At 40.0% G+C, this 20226-nt stretch overlaps 1 protein-coding gene across 1 annotated transcript in view; it reads right to left on the bottom strand.

The window, feature by feature from the left end:
• LOC129243736 (nuclear pore membrane glycoprotein 210) overlaps positions 1-20226 on the bottom strand; it is a 128548-nt gene that overhangs the window by 100404 nt on the left and 7918 nt on the right. The window contains exons 15-16 of the mRNA XM_054880994.1: positions 13440-13565; positions 9023-9128 (exon numbers count right to left, since the gene is read on the bottom strand). Of these exons, the coding sequence (XP_054736969.1) occupies positions 9023-9128; positions 13440-13565 (232 nt within the window). The remainder of the gene's footprint in view (positions 1-9022; positions 9129-13439; positions 13566-20226) is intronic.

The following is a 20226-nucleotide window of genomic DNA, read 5'->3' as shown; positions in this document are numbered from 1 at the left end:
CTGTTACTGAGGGTTTTATTCGTCAAGTTATCCATGAAGATCTCTAAAAGACAGTTTATGTCAGAGCAACCACGAGAACAGTGAGTTATCCGATCAAAACGCATTCTAAAAAACAAACGAAATATCCTAAAGCGCCAACGATGGTGTGGGTTTTTTTTTTTTTGGGAAAAAATTGTTTGACCAAGACCAAAAGACCAACCGCAAAAATGACAGATGGCTATGTTCCAATCCTACAGAGGTTCCTGCTGTCATACACACGAAGTTTCAAACCACTATGTATTATGGTTTTCTGTGTTGTGAACAACAAAAGACACATGCCACCCAAATTCTTTACTCAAGGGTTTCGAATGAATTATGCAGCATATATCGAGGTTCGAGAGACAGTAGTCATACCCTGGATTGATAGTGTATGCGGGGACAGCCCATACATCTTTCAGCAAGACTCTGCTCTTTTACACAAAGCGATGGCAACACGAGATTGGATAGTTTCCATGACCACATAACACCGAACTTACGAACGCCTAACTCCACAGACTTTAGTCCCCTGAATTACTTCATATGGGGCGTAGTTGAGCGTCAAATCTATAAGCAGCCTCACAACACCATTTCTTCTGCGAAGGTTGCAATTACACATGCAATCGTTTCTGGACCTGGATAGAGGAGATTATTGCAGCTAAACGAAATTTTATTGAATAATTTTATATATATATAAATAAAAAATCCTGAAGTTTCATTCAAAATAAAAGCTAATTAGTTTTACTCTCAAGGTGTCGTCAAAAACCGTACTCACCCTGACCTCAGTTTTGGCTGAATATCCCATCCGAAAAGTTCTCATATAAAATTTATTTTTAAAAGGCGGTAAATATTGAACTGTCCATGAATTTTGTGTAGCTTCTGAGTTCATTTAAAATTTATTTATATCTGCTCTCTCTTATACCGACATACCATATGCGCATACATACTATATTCGTATAAAAGGCGACCCAAATCCTTATACATATATATATACTAGTATATAAAGTATGTAAGTGTGTATGCGTGTGATCTGTGCATGAGTTGAGCAGTGGACATTATTGATGGCCATGGAAAGCTGCGTATAAATCGTTCAACTATATAAAATGATAGATATAGTTGGAAAAAAGAATAGTACGTAAGGCGTTCTGGTTGCTTTATTTCCATATTCATTTTTTTTTCGTTTTTCGAAATCAATTCAAGCCGAAACGGTGTTCAGTATGTTGTTGTCCCGCACAATTGCCTTTCCCTCTTTGGCAAGATGTAATCTCTGATTCCTGATTATCTTTATTATGAAAACTTGCACATGCGACATATGTGCATGCATACATACTCGTACAGACATAAACTGAGCATGGTTATGAGTACTATATACAATATGTATGTAGGTATGTGTGTTTAGTGCGAGCGATGTATATTTAAGTGCCAGGACCTGTCATCCCTTGCCTGAATATCATAATAATTTCATCTTCGACGAAGTGCTGCTGCTGCTGCTGCTTCAACGTGATAATACGAAAGCATATGCTCGCAAGCTTCACAAGTAAAAACTCAATTGATGATTTTGTATACAAGTCAATACCGATACTTTATCGTAATGCATAAACATATTTCAAGGCGCTTGAATAAGAAATGCGCACACAAACAGGGAAAGGGGAAACATTTAAATAAAGCAAGAAAGAAAATACAATATTTTCAGCTGACAAAAGGCCAACTTTCTTTGAATGTGTGTACTTTAGCCACTCAACCGTGTGAATTGCAAATTTGAAACCGGTCTACCCGAACGCGCAGAACGAAAGGAGTGCGAAAATCAAACATGAACAGCTTATTCATATGAATAATGTATTATGCTATCGAATTTTTTAGCAACTTTATTTGACTTAGCGGGAATTGCCAGTGTTGTTAAAAAAAATTATATACAACCGGGTGTAATACTACAAGGTATTTAGACATTGTCTGTAGGGTATTTCGAAAATGTTTCAAAATTATATTTTCTTTGCAAAACACATTTTTTCTCAGCAACATCGTTAACAAACACGCCTAGAGATCAAAACCCCTATTTTTCGAATAGCCATTGCATTAGAAAAGGATGCGAATTTGGACTGGAGACTTTATTAACCATTTAAGTTTTCGAAAATACTGATGGAAACGCAATTTTTTTAACGATGAGCATTGCAAGCCCAACATGGGCGTCGTCGCACAAAAAAGGCAATCAAATAATTGCTAAACAAATCATAAAGTTTAGTAATCGTGTACCCCGCCATGAAGTTGTCATTGGACCCCGTTAAATTTTTATGTGGATTGCTCCAAGTGGGCAATTCGAAAACGATACAGGATATCGAAAACAAATTCACTGAGGTATTCGCGATATAGAGCCAGGCACCGAATCAGAATGAAATACTAATTTTTGCATAACTACCAGAAATGTTTGCTCGTTCTTATTTGGATATACATACAAACAGTCTGTCTAATGGAAGAATGACCGGCTTAAACTTCAAACTTAAAGTTCCGTTATAAAAAAATTAAATGCTGCCAAATAGGCATATCCTTTTCGCAATACGCGTTGTGCAATTTGTCAGTTTTGTGAGAAATTTAGAAAGCGGGCATTGTTTTACAAAATGAGTCCCGCGTATTAGAAACGAATTGAAACAGTGTTCCTATGTACACACCTTAAAGGTCCAAACATGTCAGGTGCATCTGCAGTAAAATACTTGAAGAGGTCTAAGACGTTCATAAATAAGTGAAACAGTATACAGTAGTTAAAAACGTTGACGAGGTCCAACAACAATACCTCTGCAAAGCAAGATCATAACATCATCGATTTGTTTGTGACAAAGCCGAGCTTTTTCGTTGCGTGAAGCTGGAGCAGTATTAAGGAAAAGTGGTGTTAATGTATTCAAAGAAACGATTCGAGGGCGCTTGCGTCCAGAATACCCCAAATTCTGGAACACATTGAAAAAACCGAATAGTTGCATACGTGTGTCCTCGTCTATTGTTGAAATCGACAACTTCTACGAACTGTTATGGATACAGCTAAGGTTCATGTTAGGGACTGCTTCCCCGAAAAAAAATTGGGCGGTTTACTTATGTTTACCTTTAATTTGAATGCGGTTTTGATAAATAAAATTTACCAAAAAGAATTATTACCGCCACGATTTATTTTTATTATGCGTTCTAACCCTCATTGAAGAATACTGCGGAGCAGAGCATCAGCAATTTACTTAGTACATAGAATGACAAAGCAAAACTAAATTCAGACTCATACTTCCATATATTCGGCATACTTGGGTATGCCGATGACCACTTATGGTCTACATACTGCTGATAACCTCGGTCTTACTCAAACTAAACTACAATATTTTACTTGAAAGCTCCTATTGAAGCCCCCTATATGTATATTGTATATATGAATACTGCTTTCTTTTCACAAAGTAAGCATCATCCACGCATTTAAACAGGTGTTTGCCCTAGACAAACAAATGTGAAAAATAATAAAGTAAATATCCTGGCATCTTTCTCTGCCCAAACTTTTCGGATACGTACGATTATTAGATACATTTTTCAATTCACAGTCCATTAGCCACTATGCGTCGGGTATACAAAACTCTTTTACAAGTATTACCATATAATACCAGTTTTTTTTTATCTCATACGAATACATACTTGAATTCAATTGAATTTAATAGTGCAAAATACGCAATGCTTATAACATTCAAATTTGGAAATATTCCCGGTTTGGACAAATATTTGCATAACTCGCTAATTGACTATTGAAATTAGGCACAAAAGTTTAGCCACTATTTTATGGCCAGCCAATTCGCAATAGGATATTAAAATGCAAAAATTTATTTTAATTACTACAGCAGCTACTTCCTGTGAATGCATATGTACGAAAATATATGAATGATTGTGTGCGAGCGCTTAGTGCTCTTCAATATCTAGTTCATGTTCAGCCTCATTGCCCCCAGCAAATATACCACTACCTTTTACTAAGCCTTTTGTGTGTGTGTGTCCATGTATGTACCACTTCCCTTTCATACAAATGTTATGGGCATACATACATATGTATGTGCATTGGAGCTACTTTAAATTAGCATTTTGTGGATTGCAATTTAATTTAATGATATGGTAAATAAAACGAGCACAAATTCCACTACAAAGGTGTTAATTAGCCCTTTTACATATGGATGTGTATGAGTGAAGGATGTGTGGCGAAAACCAAATGTTTTGTTTGGCAGGATAGTAATTGTTACACATTGGAAGCTTGCTATTTTTATCCTAACAGTTTAAATTTCGGCAAATAGAAATGTTAACTAATAAATAAACAAAAAATAAAAAAATAATAATTAAAACACACGGGCAATGGCTTACAGGTGTATACAATACGAGTACAAATATAGTACTGTATTACAGAATGGTCTATCCACAGTGCATACAGTGTGCCAAATAATTCAGGTTTAATATATCCCTAATCAAGGCAAACCTATACAAGGTGGAGCCACTAGAACCACAAAACATTTACGTACACTTTCGTTTTGCAATTTAGCGTTTCGAATGTTAAAATATAAATTAAAATATAAACAAACAAACAAAGCAAAGTTTGACAATACATTCATACGACAGTAGGTTCTACGTTACCGGAACGACACGGATTTTTATCGGGCAAAAGACTTGTCACTCCAGCACCATTCCCCGTAACAAAACTCAGATCACTTTGACATTCAAACGACCAAACCGCAAGAAAAGAAACAAATCAGCTGTTCTATTAACAACAACTTGCATAGGTTCGATTTGTCCATAATTGGCAATTGTATGAATGTGTTAGTTAACATTATAGAATTTGCTGGAACTTTCACTAACATATTTGATAGTTCGAATTTCATATAATTTGAAGTTGTTTAAATCCAAATGACTGTTTCCACTCGAAAAAATAATACTTAAACAAAAATATATTAAAAATATATATGTACAGGGTGGGCCATATAGCGTCTGCTTTTCGAACCACCTATTTTTTTGAGAATGGTAATGTCAAATATTGAAAACCTATTTCCAAAGTGGTGAGTCTTCTTCTTCTTTTCTGATTTTCAAATCGGTGGCTACGTCGGATTTGGGGCTCAGAAAATCCACACGTTACTGTAGAGAAGCAAATGCATCCATAACTCCGCAACGAGTCACTGTTTGGTACGGTTTTTGGTCTGGCGGCATCATCGGGCCATTTTTTTTCGAAAATGCGCGAAGAGCCGCGGTTACAGTAAATGGCGAGCGTTACCGTGACATGCTCAACGAGTTGTTTCCAAAAATTGAAAAGGATGACATGGACGACATTTGGTTTCAACAGGACGGTGCAACTTGCCCCACTGCCAAAGTTACACTCGAACTTTTGGCAACCGTTTTTGAAAACCGAATAATCAGCCGAAATTCCGATATTAATTGGCCGCTTCGGAGCTGTGATGTAAGCCCGTTGGACTATTTTTTGTGAGGACAAATGCTATGCGAACCATCCAGAGACGATTGATGCTTTAAAACACAAAATAGAGGTTGCCATTCATGAAATTGGACCCAAACAATCGAAAATGTGCTTAAAAATTGGGTTGATCGAATGGCCTACTGTAAAGCCAGTCGTGGCAGTCATTTGAACGATATTATTTTTCATTCATAAATGACAATGTTCAATCTTCAAAATAAAAAAAAAAGTTTGAAAAAATATTGATTAGTTTTTTTTATAGCCGATTCAAAAAGCAAATTTTACATGGCCCACCCTATATTAAATGTAAAAATTTTTTAGAAATTAATAAAAATAAAAAAATAAAAATAATATAAAAAAAGACCCCGCTTACGTGTACTTTATATGAAAGTGTTGCAGGGACTCTTTGTTCAGAGTATCGAGAGCGCATCGGTAAAAAAAAAACAAAACAGTGGAATATTGTAAGAATTATTTCAAAACGTCTTATCTTTCTATGGTGAGCCTAAAGCCCGAGCGATTGCAACCGGAAGTAGTTCTATCTACACAATTACCCTATGTTTCTGATAATCCAACAGACAAAGAGTGCAAAAAGAACTCAAATGGCAATCCGTAAGCAATCATTTGTAGAGAGTAGAAATGTTACCTCGAACTTAGTCAGAAAAAAGTTTAGTGTTATGATTTTTAAGTTAAGTTGACTTTTCGTCAAGAAAATATTAGCTCAGACTCATACAGATGTTCTTATTTGAACATAATTAGGAGTCAAAATGTCATGGACATTTGTGGTCGTGTGTTAACCAGAGAAGATGGACTTCTAGTAAAACCTAATATACGAGTAAAGGGAATTTCAAAAGAGGCGACTAGATGTTGTTTTCAGGTAAGATTCATACAGGTTTGACTATTTTTATTCACAATACGGCTGCTAACAATTAAATCTGAAAAATTACGTCATGTAAATATCCATCATGAACACGTCTACAGGTAAAATCCACTAAACAGTCGATTCATGAATGCCTAATTCTTGAGAACGTCGAGATATCGAAGTTGAAAGTCGGTCAGCAACACTTTGCGCTAGAGCAAAAATATTCTCAACAGAGCGTCCAGTTTTTGGTCTGTCAGTTCTTTTTCTATCCTCGACAGAACCAGTTTCTTGAAGTTTTTTTACCAACCTTTGATTTGTCGGCTCATTTGGACGAATTTTGCAATATGTTGTTCATAAATATCGACCATTTTTACAATAAGTTTGAATAAATTTAACGCGTAGCTCTATCGTGTAAAATTGTAAATCTATCTACTTGACACATGTTAAAGACGACATAAAAAGTAGGTACCGTTTAGGAACTATTTACTACTGAACTATAGGCGTCACTTTTGCAAGACCCTTTACAATAAAGCCTAATTAAAAAATTTTGAAGTATTTTTCTGAGGAAAAATTATAGCAAAATTAATAGGCATTTTTGGAGTTTCAAAATTTATACCAATTACAAACGGCGTTGACACATTGGTAGTAAAAAATATAAATTATGGTATTTCGGGATGGGAGTTTCTAATATTTTTAATAGGTCTTAGCTAGGCACATTAAATAAGTAGCAGCAGCAGGGTCGCCATTTTGATTTTGTTTTTATTCGAAATGGTCTATTTCACTCTAAAATGTAAAATTTCATTAACCTTTTCTGGCATTTTAGAATACAAAACCAAGAACAAAATACACTCAATTTGCTGTTTTTGCGCGACTACTGTTACCTGTTTAATATTTCGTTAATTCGCTTAATATGTTTTTACGGATGCTGTCAATTTTGGAGTTTTAAAATTATGATCAGAGGGGGTGGTCCCATTATAGTCAAAACACATTACCCTTAATGTGTATATGCATACACGTAAGTTCAGTTATAAATGTTAATACAATATAAAATGGAATAAATTTGGTATTGAGAAACTGATGAAGTTAAAAATAGTATACTCATATGGTTTAAATTTAATATTTTCTTCACTTAACCGTGCAAATATTATAATTTTTTAGTTAATCTAATGCAAGAAATCGCCATTAAAAGGCACCAGGATTTTCTTCCTTCACATCGCACACTTCTAACCACTTATTTTAAATAAAAGGGAGCGTTGCAAATTTGAAAATTTTCAGCCCGGAATCCTTGCACATGTTACCATATTTATGTACGGATTCATACAGGTTTGAAACACGCAACTCAGTTTATTTTTATTTTTTTATTATTTTATTAAAAAGACTGATTTGTTTTAAATTTTTCAAAAAGCAACTGAAAAATAATTTATTTATTGTGCTGCCCGATTGATCTTGATGGAGATATCATAATGCCACCAAAAGTCAATTGACTTTAACAGCTAAAACGTCTGTGATGTATCAGAACTTTATTTTATGTTTATGTTTATTTATGCATTTACAAAATGGCTCGCTTTTCACTTGAACAAAGTTGGGAAATATTAAAAATCATTTTTCAGATGAAGCTCATTTTCACACCAGTTCACACAAGTTGGGTGCGAATATTGGTCAGTCGGCAACATTCGGCTATTGTTTTTTTTTTTTAATAAATTTGCGATCTTTTGTTTCCCCAAATGAAAGAGAATAGCATAGACGGTGTTTAGATAGGGCGGCGTTACGTGTTTGATCTTTTGCGCGCTAACTTCGAAAATCTCATAGTCAGTCGAGCCAATTTAACTCCATGAAATAATTTTTTATTTATGTTTTTTTTTTGTGATGATCACCATGTATAATTGACGCTTCTAACTCTTGGGTATCAGTGTTAAAAAAGGTCTCTCCACACGCCAATTGCATCACACCCACACAACGTATAAAATCGGTTTAGTACATATCGAAGAGCCACAAACTATTTTAAAGGCTTGGTCCTGCCTACTAAATTATTAATTTTACTACTTAGAGCATTTATACTATAAAGGTGAATGCCTATACGTTGTCCGCGCATCACTACGAAACAACAACACCAAATGACGTAAAATTGTTTATTCATTCATATTTTCACCCAATGAAGGTTATAGGCAAGTTTTTATGATGGAACTCACTTCCCACAGCCTCCAGGCCGCGCCACCACTCTCATTCGTCACTAATCATCGAATATTTGCTTAAATTTAATTTTAAAAATCTTAGTTTTTCCTATTTCCCACTATTTATAGCACACTCTAGACTTCATAATCCGCATAAGCTGTTCAACTATGACCCAAATGCAAAGTTCAAAAACGGTTTGAGATAGAAAATTAATAAAAATAATTTTGCTTGATATTTTTCTGATTGGTTGTTTTGATTTTATTCAACGAGGCATAGCAACGGATGCCGGGTATTGTAATATTATGGTTATTAATAAAATTATTATTTTCTATGAAATTATTGTTTGTAATTCTTTTATATACATATCCTAAATCCCGCAAAACTACTCCTACGCGAGCGGGGCCGCGAATTAAAGCTAGTATGTTATAAAAAACGAAAAAAGATTGAAAAACTTCCTAGACCATAAAACAAATAAGTAATTCATGACCAAATGAAACTATGCAAAAACTTTTACTCACCCGTAAATTTGTCAATTGCTATAATTTGGTCGTCCGAGCTGCTCCACACTGACGACAATGTTAGCGGTGACTCGAAGCAAATGATGTCGCCCACAGAGAAAATTGTCTATAATCGTACTCGAAATGCAAAGCAGGAGGCATGTCCGACGCACAAACAGGTGACAGCAACGCCAGTAGCAGTAGCAGTAGCAGCATCGGCATCCGTAACACAGTTGTTGAAAGAATTTTACATTTCGCATTTTGCATGCGACGTGCATTGACGTCGTTTTCAAGATATGATATGAGTATTGAAGCATGGTTGGGCCCGGATTTGAGAATGAATGGGAATAAGTAAAAATAACATTTTACTACAAATACTAAACAAATGTTGTATTTTTTTTAATAGTGATTAATAAAAACATAGACAGTGGCGGTCAAAATACATCAGCGCGCCATATAGCAAAATTTTGACTATATTTATTTTTTTATTTAATTTTTTTTACGGAAATATGGTTCATACTATAAGAAAAAATTAAATTCGTACGAAATTTAAAAAAATTAAAAAAAGTTCATAAAATATTGGGTAGTCGAAAAAGTATTTTCGTATTTTGTCAATAGATGTCGTTGGGGTCATCTATCTCCAGTGCTACCAATCACATTGTGTCATATCATATGGTGCTAGAAAGGTGACATTTTAAGCTTCATTTAACCAAAAAAAATTAAATTCGGAGAAGTTGAAAAAAAGTGATAACTGTTCAAAAATGAGTGAAAATAATGAAGAAATTCGCCATATTTTGAAATTTTTATATAAAAAAGGGAAGAATGCCACGCAAGCCACCAATGAAATTTGTGAAGTTTACGGAGACGATGCTGTATCGGTTCGCTCACTTCCGTTCTGGAAATTTCGATGTGAAAGATGCACCTCGCTCTGGTCGACATATTGTTGAAAAAGTCCATGAAATTATGGAAAAGATTGACCAGGGCCGTCACATAAGCTGCCATGACATCGCCAAGGCACTAAACATTCATCATCAAACGGTTTTGAACCATTTAAAAAAGGCTGGTTACAAAAATAAGCTCGATGTTTGGGTACCACATGAATTGTCTGTGAAAAATTTAATGGACCGAATTAACATCTGCAATTCTTTGCTGAAACGAAATGAAATCGAACCATTTCTGAAGCGAATAGCAACAGGAGACGAAAAGTGGATCAAATACGACAATAATGTGCGAAAAAGATCATGGTGCAAGGGTGGTGAAGCTCAACAAATGGTCGCAAACCCAGGATTGACGCCTCGAAAGGTTATGCTGTGTGTTTGGTGGGATTGGAAAGGAATCATCCACTATGATCTGATCCAGCCTGCTCGAACGATTGATTCTACACTTTACTGTCAACAACTGATGAGATTGAAGCAAGCAATCGAAAACAGCCAGAACTGATCAGCAGAAAGGGCGTCGTCTTCCATCAGGACAACGCTAGGCCAAACATATCTTTGATGACTCGGCAAAAACTGGGAGAGCTTGGCTGGGAAGTTTTGATGCATCCACCATATAGCCCTGACCTTGCACCATCGGACTACCATTTTTTTCGGTCAATGCAGAACTCCCTTAATGGAGTAAAGTTGGCTTCAAGAAAAGCCTGTGAAAATTACTTGTCGCAGTTTTTCGCCGAGAAACCACAAAAGTTTTACACTGATGGAGTTGAAGTTTGATTAGAAATACGAAAAGACTTTTTCGACTACCCAATATTACACTTTTCAGTCAGAATTCTTGAAAAAATTCTGGGTATGCAGTTTTGTAAGCCATTCTTGTTGGTAACACTGGCGTAAAAATTATATGCCAAAGCTGCTATCTAATATTACAGAAAAGCTGTGCTTTTAAACTGAACTTAGAATTTGTCTTTGCAGGGTTAAATTTGCATATGCCATCTTCCTGTGTGCCTGATAATAAAGCGTTTTCTATAAAGAATTTTTTGATTTGTTTGAAAGGATTAAGGGATATGTTGTACATGTGTGTATTATGTCAAAACTCATATATGTACGTTCATAGGCTAGGGCATCAAGTGTACATACGCACATACAAATATGTACATGCATATGCAAAAGATATAATAATTGTTTTGGCATTTGTTAGGCAGGAATTTGATCATTAGGATATTTACTCCCTAATTATTGCATGAAATGTAAGGCGATGCGCGTGAGGTAGGTCATGGTTGCTTCAGTACATACATGTGCGTGCAACACCATATTTAATAAAGATGCAATTGAACTTAGTTATCCCATATATGCAAATACGTTTCTTTGAAGTTTTCCTTTATTTCAAAGTTTTATACTATCTAGAAAATGCATGCATACAAATGTATGTACATATATTATTCTCTGTAATAAAATGTAAATTGAAAAAAGTTTGGTTTGCCAAAGAAACAAATAAATGCATATTAATTAATTTAAGTGAGTTATAGAAAAGAAACTAAAATGTTCGGACCAAATTGGGGGACATCAGAATTCGTTTTAGAGGTATGGTTCCTTCGACAAAGTTTCTTATTTTGATCCCTAGAATATGATTTTCACAGAGCAATGGGCGATTTTTTTACCTCCTCACAAATCGACCCGGCCTAATATACATACATATCGATGGTTTTCGAGAAAAGCGACACAACTCAAAATTATCTCAAAATTCGGAGTTTTGCCGTTAAAAGCAAAAATCAACTACAAAGTTTATATATTTTTATCTGGAAAAGCGTCTTAAGCGAATCTTGAAGCAATTCTGAGAGATGGCGTTAGTGTCGTTTTGTCAGGTGATCGAATTAGCCCGTCACTTATCTAGAAAACTGACCCAACTCAGTATTTTGTATTTTTGAATTGTGTCACTTTTCTCGAAAACCATCGATATGTCAATATACCAAAACACTTGGATGCTCTATGAATTAATTTCGACTCAAAAAATTAGTAAAACTTTTCATCAAATTTGTATAGTTTTAAATTTACTAAAACGCACATACCAAGATGTGAGAGGCCGTTTTATAATGTATTCTTTTGTAAATTAAATCAAAACATTAAAGTTACTTTGATTTGAAATGTTGGCGCGTTTAATAAATATTAATTCAAATTCATTCATCAATATCATTTATTTGTTTGAAAATATAAATTGAATAAATTTTCGTTTATCAAGGGAACATAGTAGAAATGCACCAGCAAATTCTTTGCAAAATGCCGTCGGCTATTCGTCAATTTGATTTCCTACAGAAGCCAAAAACTGTGCAGAGCCAATATACTAAAGAGAGAAATCGCTGTAAGCAGCTCTGTTCAAAGTTTCACCACACCGCGGCGGTGGTTGGACTTCATTTTTGACAATTCACACTATTCGTAGCTCGTGAGACTTCTCTATACATTAACGTTCTCTGCAACTCCCGCAAACGAACTTGGTGGTATAGCACCATAAACCATTTGGTTTGAAGGGAATTCAACAAAGTTATAACAGACAGAACTAATATATGTATATACGATATTTTTGGATACTTTGCGCTTTCTAAGTCACTATTGGACTTAGCATATGTAATTGTTTACTATGTTAAAGTGCCTGTAGCTAGTCTACAGCGTTAACATTCTTTCGTCCTTCATACAAACGAATTTTACTCAATAAATTACTGTTTAATTTGTCCAGTTGAGTATATTTCTGTCAACTTTTGGTGGAAAATATGTCTGTGGTGAACTCCGCGCGCAAAACGAGCACCCCTCAAAATTCCATGCGTTCCTGTTATTGAGACTTCTCTATACATTAACGTTCTCTGGGAGTTGTGCGCATGAAACATTAAATAAAAAAGAAAAGAATTTTGTGGTGGAAATCGTCTTTCAGCAGGAATGAAAATCCATCAAAAACTCGTCGGTCAAAATATTAGAAGCACTACAAATTGCCAATTTTTGACTTTTGATTTATTTTTTGTAAATTTTTTTTTTAAATATCGTTCGCACTACAAAAAAAATCATGTAATCAAAGTTCCAAACTTTGTACAAAACTTAAAAAATCCAAAAACCTTCATGAAATTTTCAAACCTTGTAGTCAGAAACTAAAATAAAAAAATTGGAGCGTTCTGTAAATAGAAGTAAATACTTCTATCAAAATATCATGAAAATCATGTACGAATTTTAAGCTAATATACTTTAAACTTCCACACTATTACGTTAAAATTAAATTGGCTGCAAAATTACATACGCAGATTTTTTTATATTAAATATATAATTTGTGGAAGGGTAAAGTTTTTCTTGTTCTTTTCTCAAATGAACTATGCAACATTGACGCAGGGCGTTTGGCTACATTTTCGTAATATTGACTTTTTTCGAGAAAAGAAAGAACTAAATGCGCCGACCCTGTGTTTAGAATTCACAAGGAAATTACTAAAACTGTAAACACTCACATCTCCTAGAGCAACAACACTCACCTTAGTTGGGAACGTGTTCTTCGAATCTACTACTGACAGCTTGATGTAATCCTCAGCATGTTTAACTCCAGTCGTGTCCCTTAAGCTGATAGCAATCATGTTGTTTGTTTCCCGTAGCAAATTTATCTGTGTAAAGGGAGAAAGCACAGCACATACATACATAAATAAAGTAGTGCAAAATATTCTATATAACTTATGTATATGGAAAAATTAAAAACTTTAAACTTTTTCAGAATAATGACAGTTTATAGGAAATGCATGGAAAAGTTTAAGTAAAAATGTATAAAACTAAAAAATTTGGCAAAGAAGTTCCAGTAACATTCTCAGTGCGAGCGCAGCCTCGGAAGATCAGGAAGGGCCATTGGAACAATAACAACAACAAATGAGACTCTTAAAAAGGAATGAGCGAGGAATAAACCACTTTGAATCCACAGATATACACAATGCACCCACGTGCATGCATATAAATAACTGCTGCATTCATTCTTAGTATGGCTTCAAACTTTGCAAATATTCTGCAGGAGGACGAAACGCTGCGCAATTGTTTTTATTTGTATTTTACAGTTTACTTTTATACATATACATACATACACATACATACCAATAAAAAATGCATACATACATTTGTATAATACAATAACCCAGTTGGAACCTTTATAAATAAATACAAATTGATTGTGCTTTGTTTGGGTAGACCGAGAGAAAGTAAAGTTGTCTAGTAATTCTTCATTATAAATCCATCATTAAGAGTAAGACCTTATTTCCATTCCCATGGCAGCCGGTTATACGTTACCGGAATGACTCGGGTTTTTCCCGACCAAGGGCTACCGCCCCAGTAAACAAGCCCTGTCTAGTAAACAGTATATCACAGGAGCAACTCCTCGAAGCAACCTTGCTCCAAAAACTTCTCCTCAGGGCTGGAGTTGAATCCAACCCTGGGCCAGAAGTATTCTATTGCTGCGTCTGCCATAAACGGCTCCACCCGAACTCTACCTCGGTTAGGTGCAACAAGTGCAACAGGTGGAGCCATCTTAAGACCTGTTCAGGCCTTAAGACACATAGGGAGTGGACCACACGGTATGTGGCCTCGTGTTGCTCCCCCCAGCAGGCGTCTAATGCCTCTACGGCTACTACCCCCCCTGATAGGCCGGCACTGCCAACCGCCACCACAACTAGTACCTCTACAGTAAGGAGCCTATCGGAGCAACACCACTCCCCTGACTTAACCCATCCCCTTCTCTGCTGCTCCAACTCTAGTGCGGGGACAAACCAGCAGCTCCTGGTCCCCCGCACAGTCTGTTCCGTGTGGTGTCAGGCCGTAATACCTCGGAATCTGGCATCAGTCAAGTGCAATTCTTGCAATGGCTGGTGCCATTTTCGGAGATGTTCAGGCCTGCGCACCACCCGTGAGTGGACAACTGGCTACGTTGCCCCCTGCTGTAGAGCCATGCACCCGCAACCGCCCCCCGGGGCGCGGCCGCCCACCATCATCAGGCCGCAACAACAACAGCGGATTGCACAGCAGGCCCACCGTAGGCAACCCCATGCGTCCCTCACCCCCGAGTTACAACGACATCACCCAGAAGCTTTAAGCTTCTTCAATTTAACTGTAACGGACTCATGAGCAAGGTCGACGAGATAGTTGACTTCATGAGCCGGCACAGTATCAAGATAGCTGCAGTCTAGGAAACCAAACTGCACGCTAGGTCCTCTCTAATCACCAGGGATGGCTATAACGTGCACAGACATGATCGCGAGCGACACAATGGTGGTGGCTTAGCGTTTATAGTCCACCCTACAGTGCAGTATAGTCTTATCGATGAAGGCATCGATCGCAGGGACAGCACCTTAGAATGGCAAGGGATAGCTGTCCGCTCAGGCGATGCCGAGCTCGAAATTTATAATATTTACATACCCCCTGTCACCTGCTGCCCGGCAGGATATCACCCTGATATTGGTGCGCTCATCAGGGGTGAAAACCGATTGGTAGTAGGTGACTTTAATGCGCATCACGATCTTTGGCATTCAAGCATGCCAAATGATAGTAGGGGACAGCTATTGGCAGAGCAGATAGACAACTCGACATTCAGCACTGTAACCGACGACGCCCCCACCAGGGATGTGGGCAATTGCTGCAGCTCGCCTGACATCACAATTGCTAGCGCAGGTCTGATAAATAGCATAACCTGCCCACCTATGCCATCGCTTGCATCAGACCACTTGCCCATTATCATCTCGATCGAGAAACCTGCCGACTTTGTTTCCGCGGATCACCGGTCATACATCAACTTCAACAAAGCTTTTGGACCAGATTCGCGGAATTTACTGAAGACATCTTCGCCGCTCTCCCCATTCCCACCGATGTGCGCGCGGGCGAACGCGCATTCCGCAAGGCGATCACAGCTGCCGCTGCTCGCTTCATACCCGCTGGAAGGATCCGGGACATACGTCCCAATTTCCCATCTGGAGCAGCTGTTCTGGCGAACGAGCGTGATCGCCTACGCCAGGCCGATCTAAGGGATCCTCGGCTTAAGGATCTCAATTCCGAGATACGGCAACTGGTAACTCAACACAAGCGGAAAATATGGGAAGAGCATTTGAAGTCCTCTAACTTCACCTCTGGTGTGAGCAAGCTCTGGTCCACTGTAAGGTCCCTGCCGAACCCGACGAAGCGCAATGACAAGGTGGATATCACCTTCAACGGTCGTGCTTCGTCGGATCCGAAGAGATGGGCGTGCTATCTTAGACGGCAATTTATTCTGCATCCTCCGGCCAAAAGATCAAAACGTAGTTCCATCAGACGGCTGACACACTGACATACAACAGTGCGCCACTTGCTTTCTCCAGCGATGAGGTTCAGGGGGCCATCAAACACATGAAACCATCGAAAGCCATTGGCCCTGACGGACTAAACATGCTGATGTTGAAAAAGCTGGGTCCATTGGGAGTAGAATATCTCAGCAAGGTCTTCAACTTGTCTATGGCCATTCTCATCATTCCTGATAACTGGAAATTATGGAGAGTGGTCCCACTACTGAAGCATGGGAAACCTGCCAACCAAGGGGAGTCTTATCGCCCAATAACTCTCCTTTCCCCAGTAGTAAAGACTCTTGAGGCCCTTCTACTCCCACTCTTTACGAAACACCTGACCCCAGCCTCACACCAGCAATGGTTTCCGAAGAGTGCATAGCACCACCACGGCACTCACCGCCATTAACACCCAGGTAAACCGCAGCCTCAACCAAAACCGCCGCTGCGATAGGAGTGTCCTAGTAGCGTTGGACCTAAAAAAGGATTTCGATACAGTCAGCCACGCCACGCTACTAGATGACATTTTACAGTCGACACTCCCGCCAAGGCTGAAGAGGTGGACCGCGAACTACCTGAGTGGTCGTCACACGTCGGTGATATTTCGAGACCAAACATCTAAACAGTGGAAAATATTGCAAGGTGTACCGCAGGGTGGTGCCTTTCACCCTTGCTTTTCAACTTCTATATCTCGAAACTCCCCCAGCCACCAGAGGGAGTCTCCCTGGTCTCATACGCCGACGACTGCACGATAATGGCGACGGGCAATGACATTGATGGCCTATGCTCCAAGGTAAACGACTACCTCGCCAGCCTTTCTCGCTTTTTCACTGCGAGGAATTTACAACTCTCCCCCACTAAATCCACGGTGACCCTTTTCACCACCTGGACAAAGGACGTCAAGCTACAACAAGGTGGAAGTCGATGATACACAAATTCCGACGGTTAACAACCCCAAAATATTGGGAGTCACCTTTGACAGCTTGCTCTCCTTCTCAGCGCATACAACGGCTATTGCAACTAAAGTACAGAATCGCAACAAGGTTCTCAAGTCGCTGTTGTTGTTGTTGTTTTTAACAGAGTAGTTAGCCCTGTCAGTGTAGGTATATCATCTGTCATCTTCGTCTAGCTCATCTAGGGGTAGACCCAGGAAACATGCTGTTTCGACAGGTTGGGTCCAGAGGGAAAGGGGGTTAGATGAGTCTGATTGAGGGGGCATGTGAAGAGGTGGTTAGTGTCGTGCGGGGTCCCTTCACATGCCGGACATGTGTTTGGTATGTCGGGGTTAATTCTGGATAGGTAGGAGTTTAACCTGCTACAATATCCAGAACGTAATTGTGCCAATGTTACACGAGTCTCACGGGGAAGCTGGAGCTCTTCATCTGCAATGGGTGGTGGTTGGACTCCGATTACGGCATTCACAGGACGGGAGTTCATGAAGGTGGTAACGGTCTCCCGGTGAATGTCGTTTATTGACTGTCTGAATACTGTCCTGTCCAGTAGGTCTCGGTTAGTTTTGTCCTGGAGTTCGTCAGCGTAGTCGAGGAGATGTCTCCTGACGTGCCTGGGAGCCGGCTCAGGCTCAAGCAGGTGTCTGCAGGGGTGAAACCTGCGGTAACACCCCAGCAGGAACTGCTTGCTGAGCAATTTGTTGTGCTCCGCAACTGGGAGCATTTGTGCCTCGTTGTGCAGGTGTTGTATGGGTGACATCAGGAGGCACCCGGTCGCTGTCCGAATGGCGGTATTCTGACAAATCTGCAGCTTTGTCCACTGCGAATCACTAGTACCAGGCGACCAGACAGGCGCAGCATAGTTTAGAACCGGCCGGCCAATTGACTTAAATGTCGAAAGCAACAGTTCTTTGTCCTTGCCCCAAGTGCTGCCGGCCAGCGATTTGAGGACCTTGTTGCGATTTTGGACTTTAGTGGCAATTGCGGTTGTATGCGCAGAGAAGGAGAGCAAGCTGTCGAAGGTTACACCCAAAATTTTGGGGTTATTCACAGTCGGAATTGGTGTGTCATCGACTTTTACCTTAAGGGACAGCTTGACCTCCTTTGTCCAGGTGGTGAAGAGGGTCGCCATGGACTTGGTGGGGGAAAGTTGGAGATTCCTCGCAGTGAAAAAGCGAGAAAGGACGGTGAGGTAGTTGTTCACTTTGGAACACAGGCCATCGATGTCATTGCCCGACGCCATTATCGTGCAATCGTCAGCGTATGAGATCAGGGAAACTCCCGCTGGTGGTTGGGGGAGCTTCGAGATGTAGAAGTTAAAAAGCAAGGGTGAAAGGACACCACCCTGCGGTACGCCTTGCTTAATCTTCCTCTGCTTTGACATTTGATCTCGAAAAATCACTGACGAGTGCCGACCGCTCAGGTAGTTCGCGGACCACCTCTTCAGCCCTGGCGGGAGTGTCGACTGATAAATATCATCTAGTAGCGTGGAATGGCTGACTGTATCGAAAGCCTTCTTTAGGTCCAACGCTACTAGGACAGTCCTCTCGCAGGGGCGGTTTTGGTTAAGCCCGCGATTTATCTGGGCGTTTATGGCGGTGAGTGCCGTGGTGGTGCTGTGCACTCGTCGGAATCCGTGCTGATGTGGGGCTGGGGCCAGGTGTGTCGTGAAGAGTGGGAGTAGGAGGGCCTCAAGTGTCTTCACTACTGGGGAAAGGAGAGTTATCGGCCGATAAGACTCCCTTTGGTTGGCGGGTTTCCCAGGTTTCAATAGTGGGACCACTCTCCCTGCTTTCCACTTGTCAGGGATGATGAGAGTGGCCAGAGACAAATTGAAGACCCTTGTGAGATATCCTACTCCCAGGGGTCCCAGATGCTTCAGCATCAGCGCGTTAAGTCCGTCAGGGCCAATGGCTTTCGATGTTTTCGATGTGTTGATGGCCCCCTGAACCTCATCACCGGAGAAGGTAAGTGGCGCACTGTCGTTCGTCAGTTTGTGCAGCCTTCTGGTAACACGACGTTTGGTTCTGTCGCCCGGAGGATGCAGTGTGAACAGCCGGCTAAAATAGCTCGCGCATCGCTTCGGGTCCGACGAAGTACAACCGTTGAAGGTGATTGCCACCTTGTCGTTGTGTTTCGTCGGGTTCGACAGGGACCTAACGGTGGACCAGAGCTTACCCACTCCGGAGGTGAGGTTGCAAGTCTTCAAGTGCTCAACCCATTTAGTCCGCTTGTGTTGATTTACCAGTTGCCGGATCTCCAAATTAAGATCCCTTATGGGGGGATCCCCGGGATCGGCCTGGCGTAGGTGGTCACGCTCGGTTGCTAAACTGGCTGCTTCTGCTGGGAAATGAGGACGTATGTCCTTATAACATCCAGCTGGGATGAAGCGAGCCGCAGCAGCAGTGAGCACCTTGCGGAATGCGCGTTCGCCAAGTCGCTCGCCGGTAGCACTTGGGGCAAAGACAAGGAAATGTTGCTGTCGACTTTTAAAGCAACAGGCCGACCGGTTCTAAACTACGCTGCGCCTGTCTGATCGCCTGGAACCAGTGATTCACAGTGGATGAAGCTTCAGACCTGCCAAAACACTGCATTAAGGACCGCGACAGGATGTCTTCTGATGTCACCTATACAACATGTACATGATGAGGTCCTAATGCTGCCTATTAAGAAGCATAACAAATTGCTCAGTAAGCAGTTTCTGCTAGGGTGTTACCGCAGGCCTCACCCATGCAGACACCTGCTCGAGCCTGAGCCACCTCCCAGGCACATCAGGAGGCATCTCCTCAGCTACGTGATCTCAGACAAAACCAAGACAGCTACTGGATGGGACAATGTACAGACGGGCCATAAACGACATTCATCGGGAGACTGTCACCACCTTCTTAAGCTCCCGACCCACGAATGCCGTCATCGGAGTCCAACCACCACTAATCGCAGACGAAGAGCTCCGACTTCCCCGAGAGTCCCGCGTAACCTTGGCACAATTACGTTCTGGATATTGTAGCAGGTTAAACTCTTACTTATCC

This window comes from Anastrepha obliqua, chromosome 4 (genome assembly GCF_027943255.1).
Source record: "Anastrepha obliqua isolate idAnaObli1 chromosome 4, idAnaObli1_1.0, whole genome shotgun sequence".
Lineage (NCBI taxonomy): Eukaryota > Metazoa > Arthropoda > Insecta > Diptera > Tephritidae > Anastrepha > Anastrepha obliqua.
The sequence above is the reverse complement of the archived record's forward strand: the minus strand, read 5'-3'. Positions and strand labels throughout refer to the sequence as shown.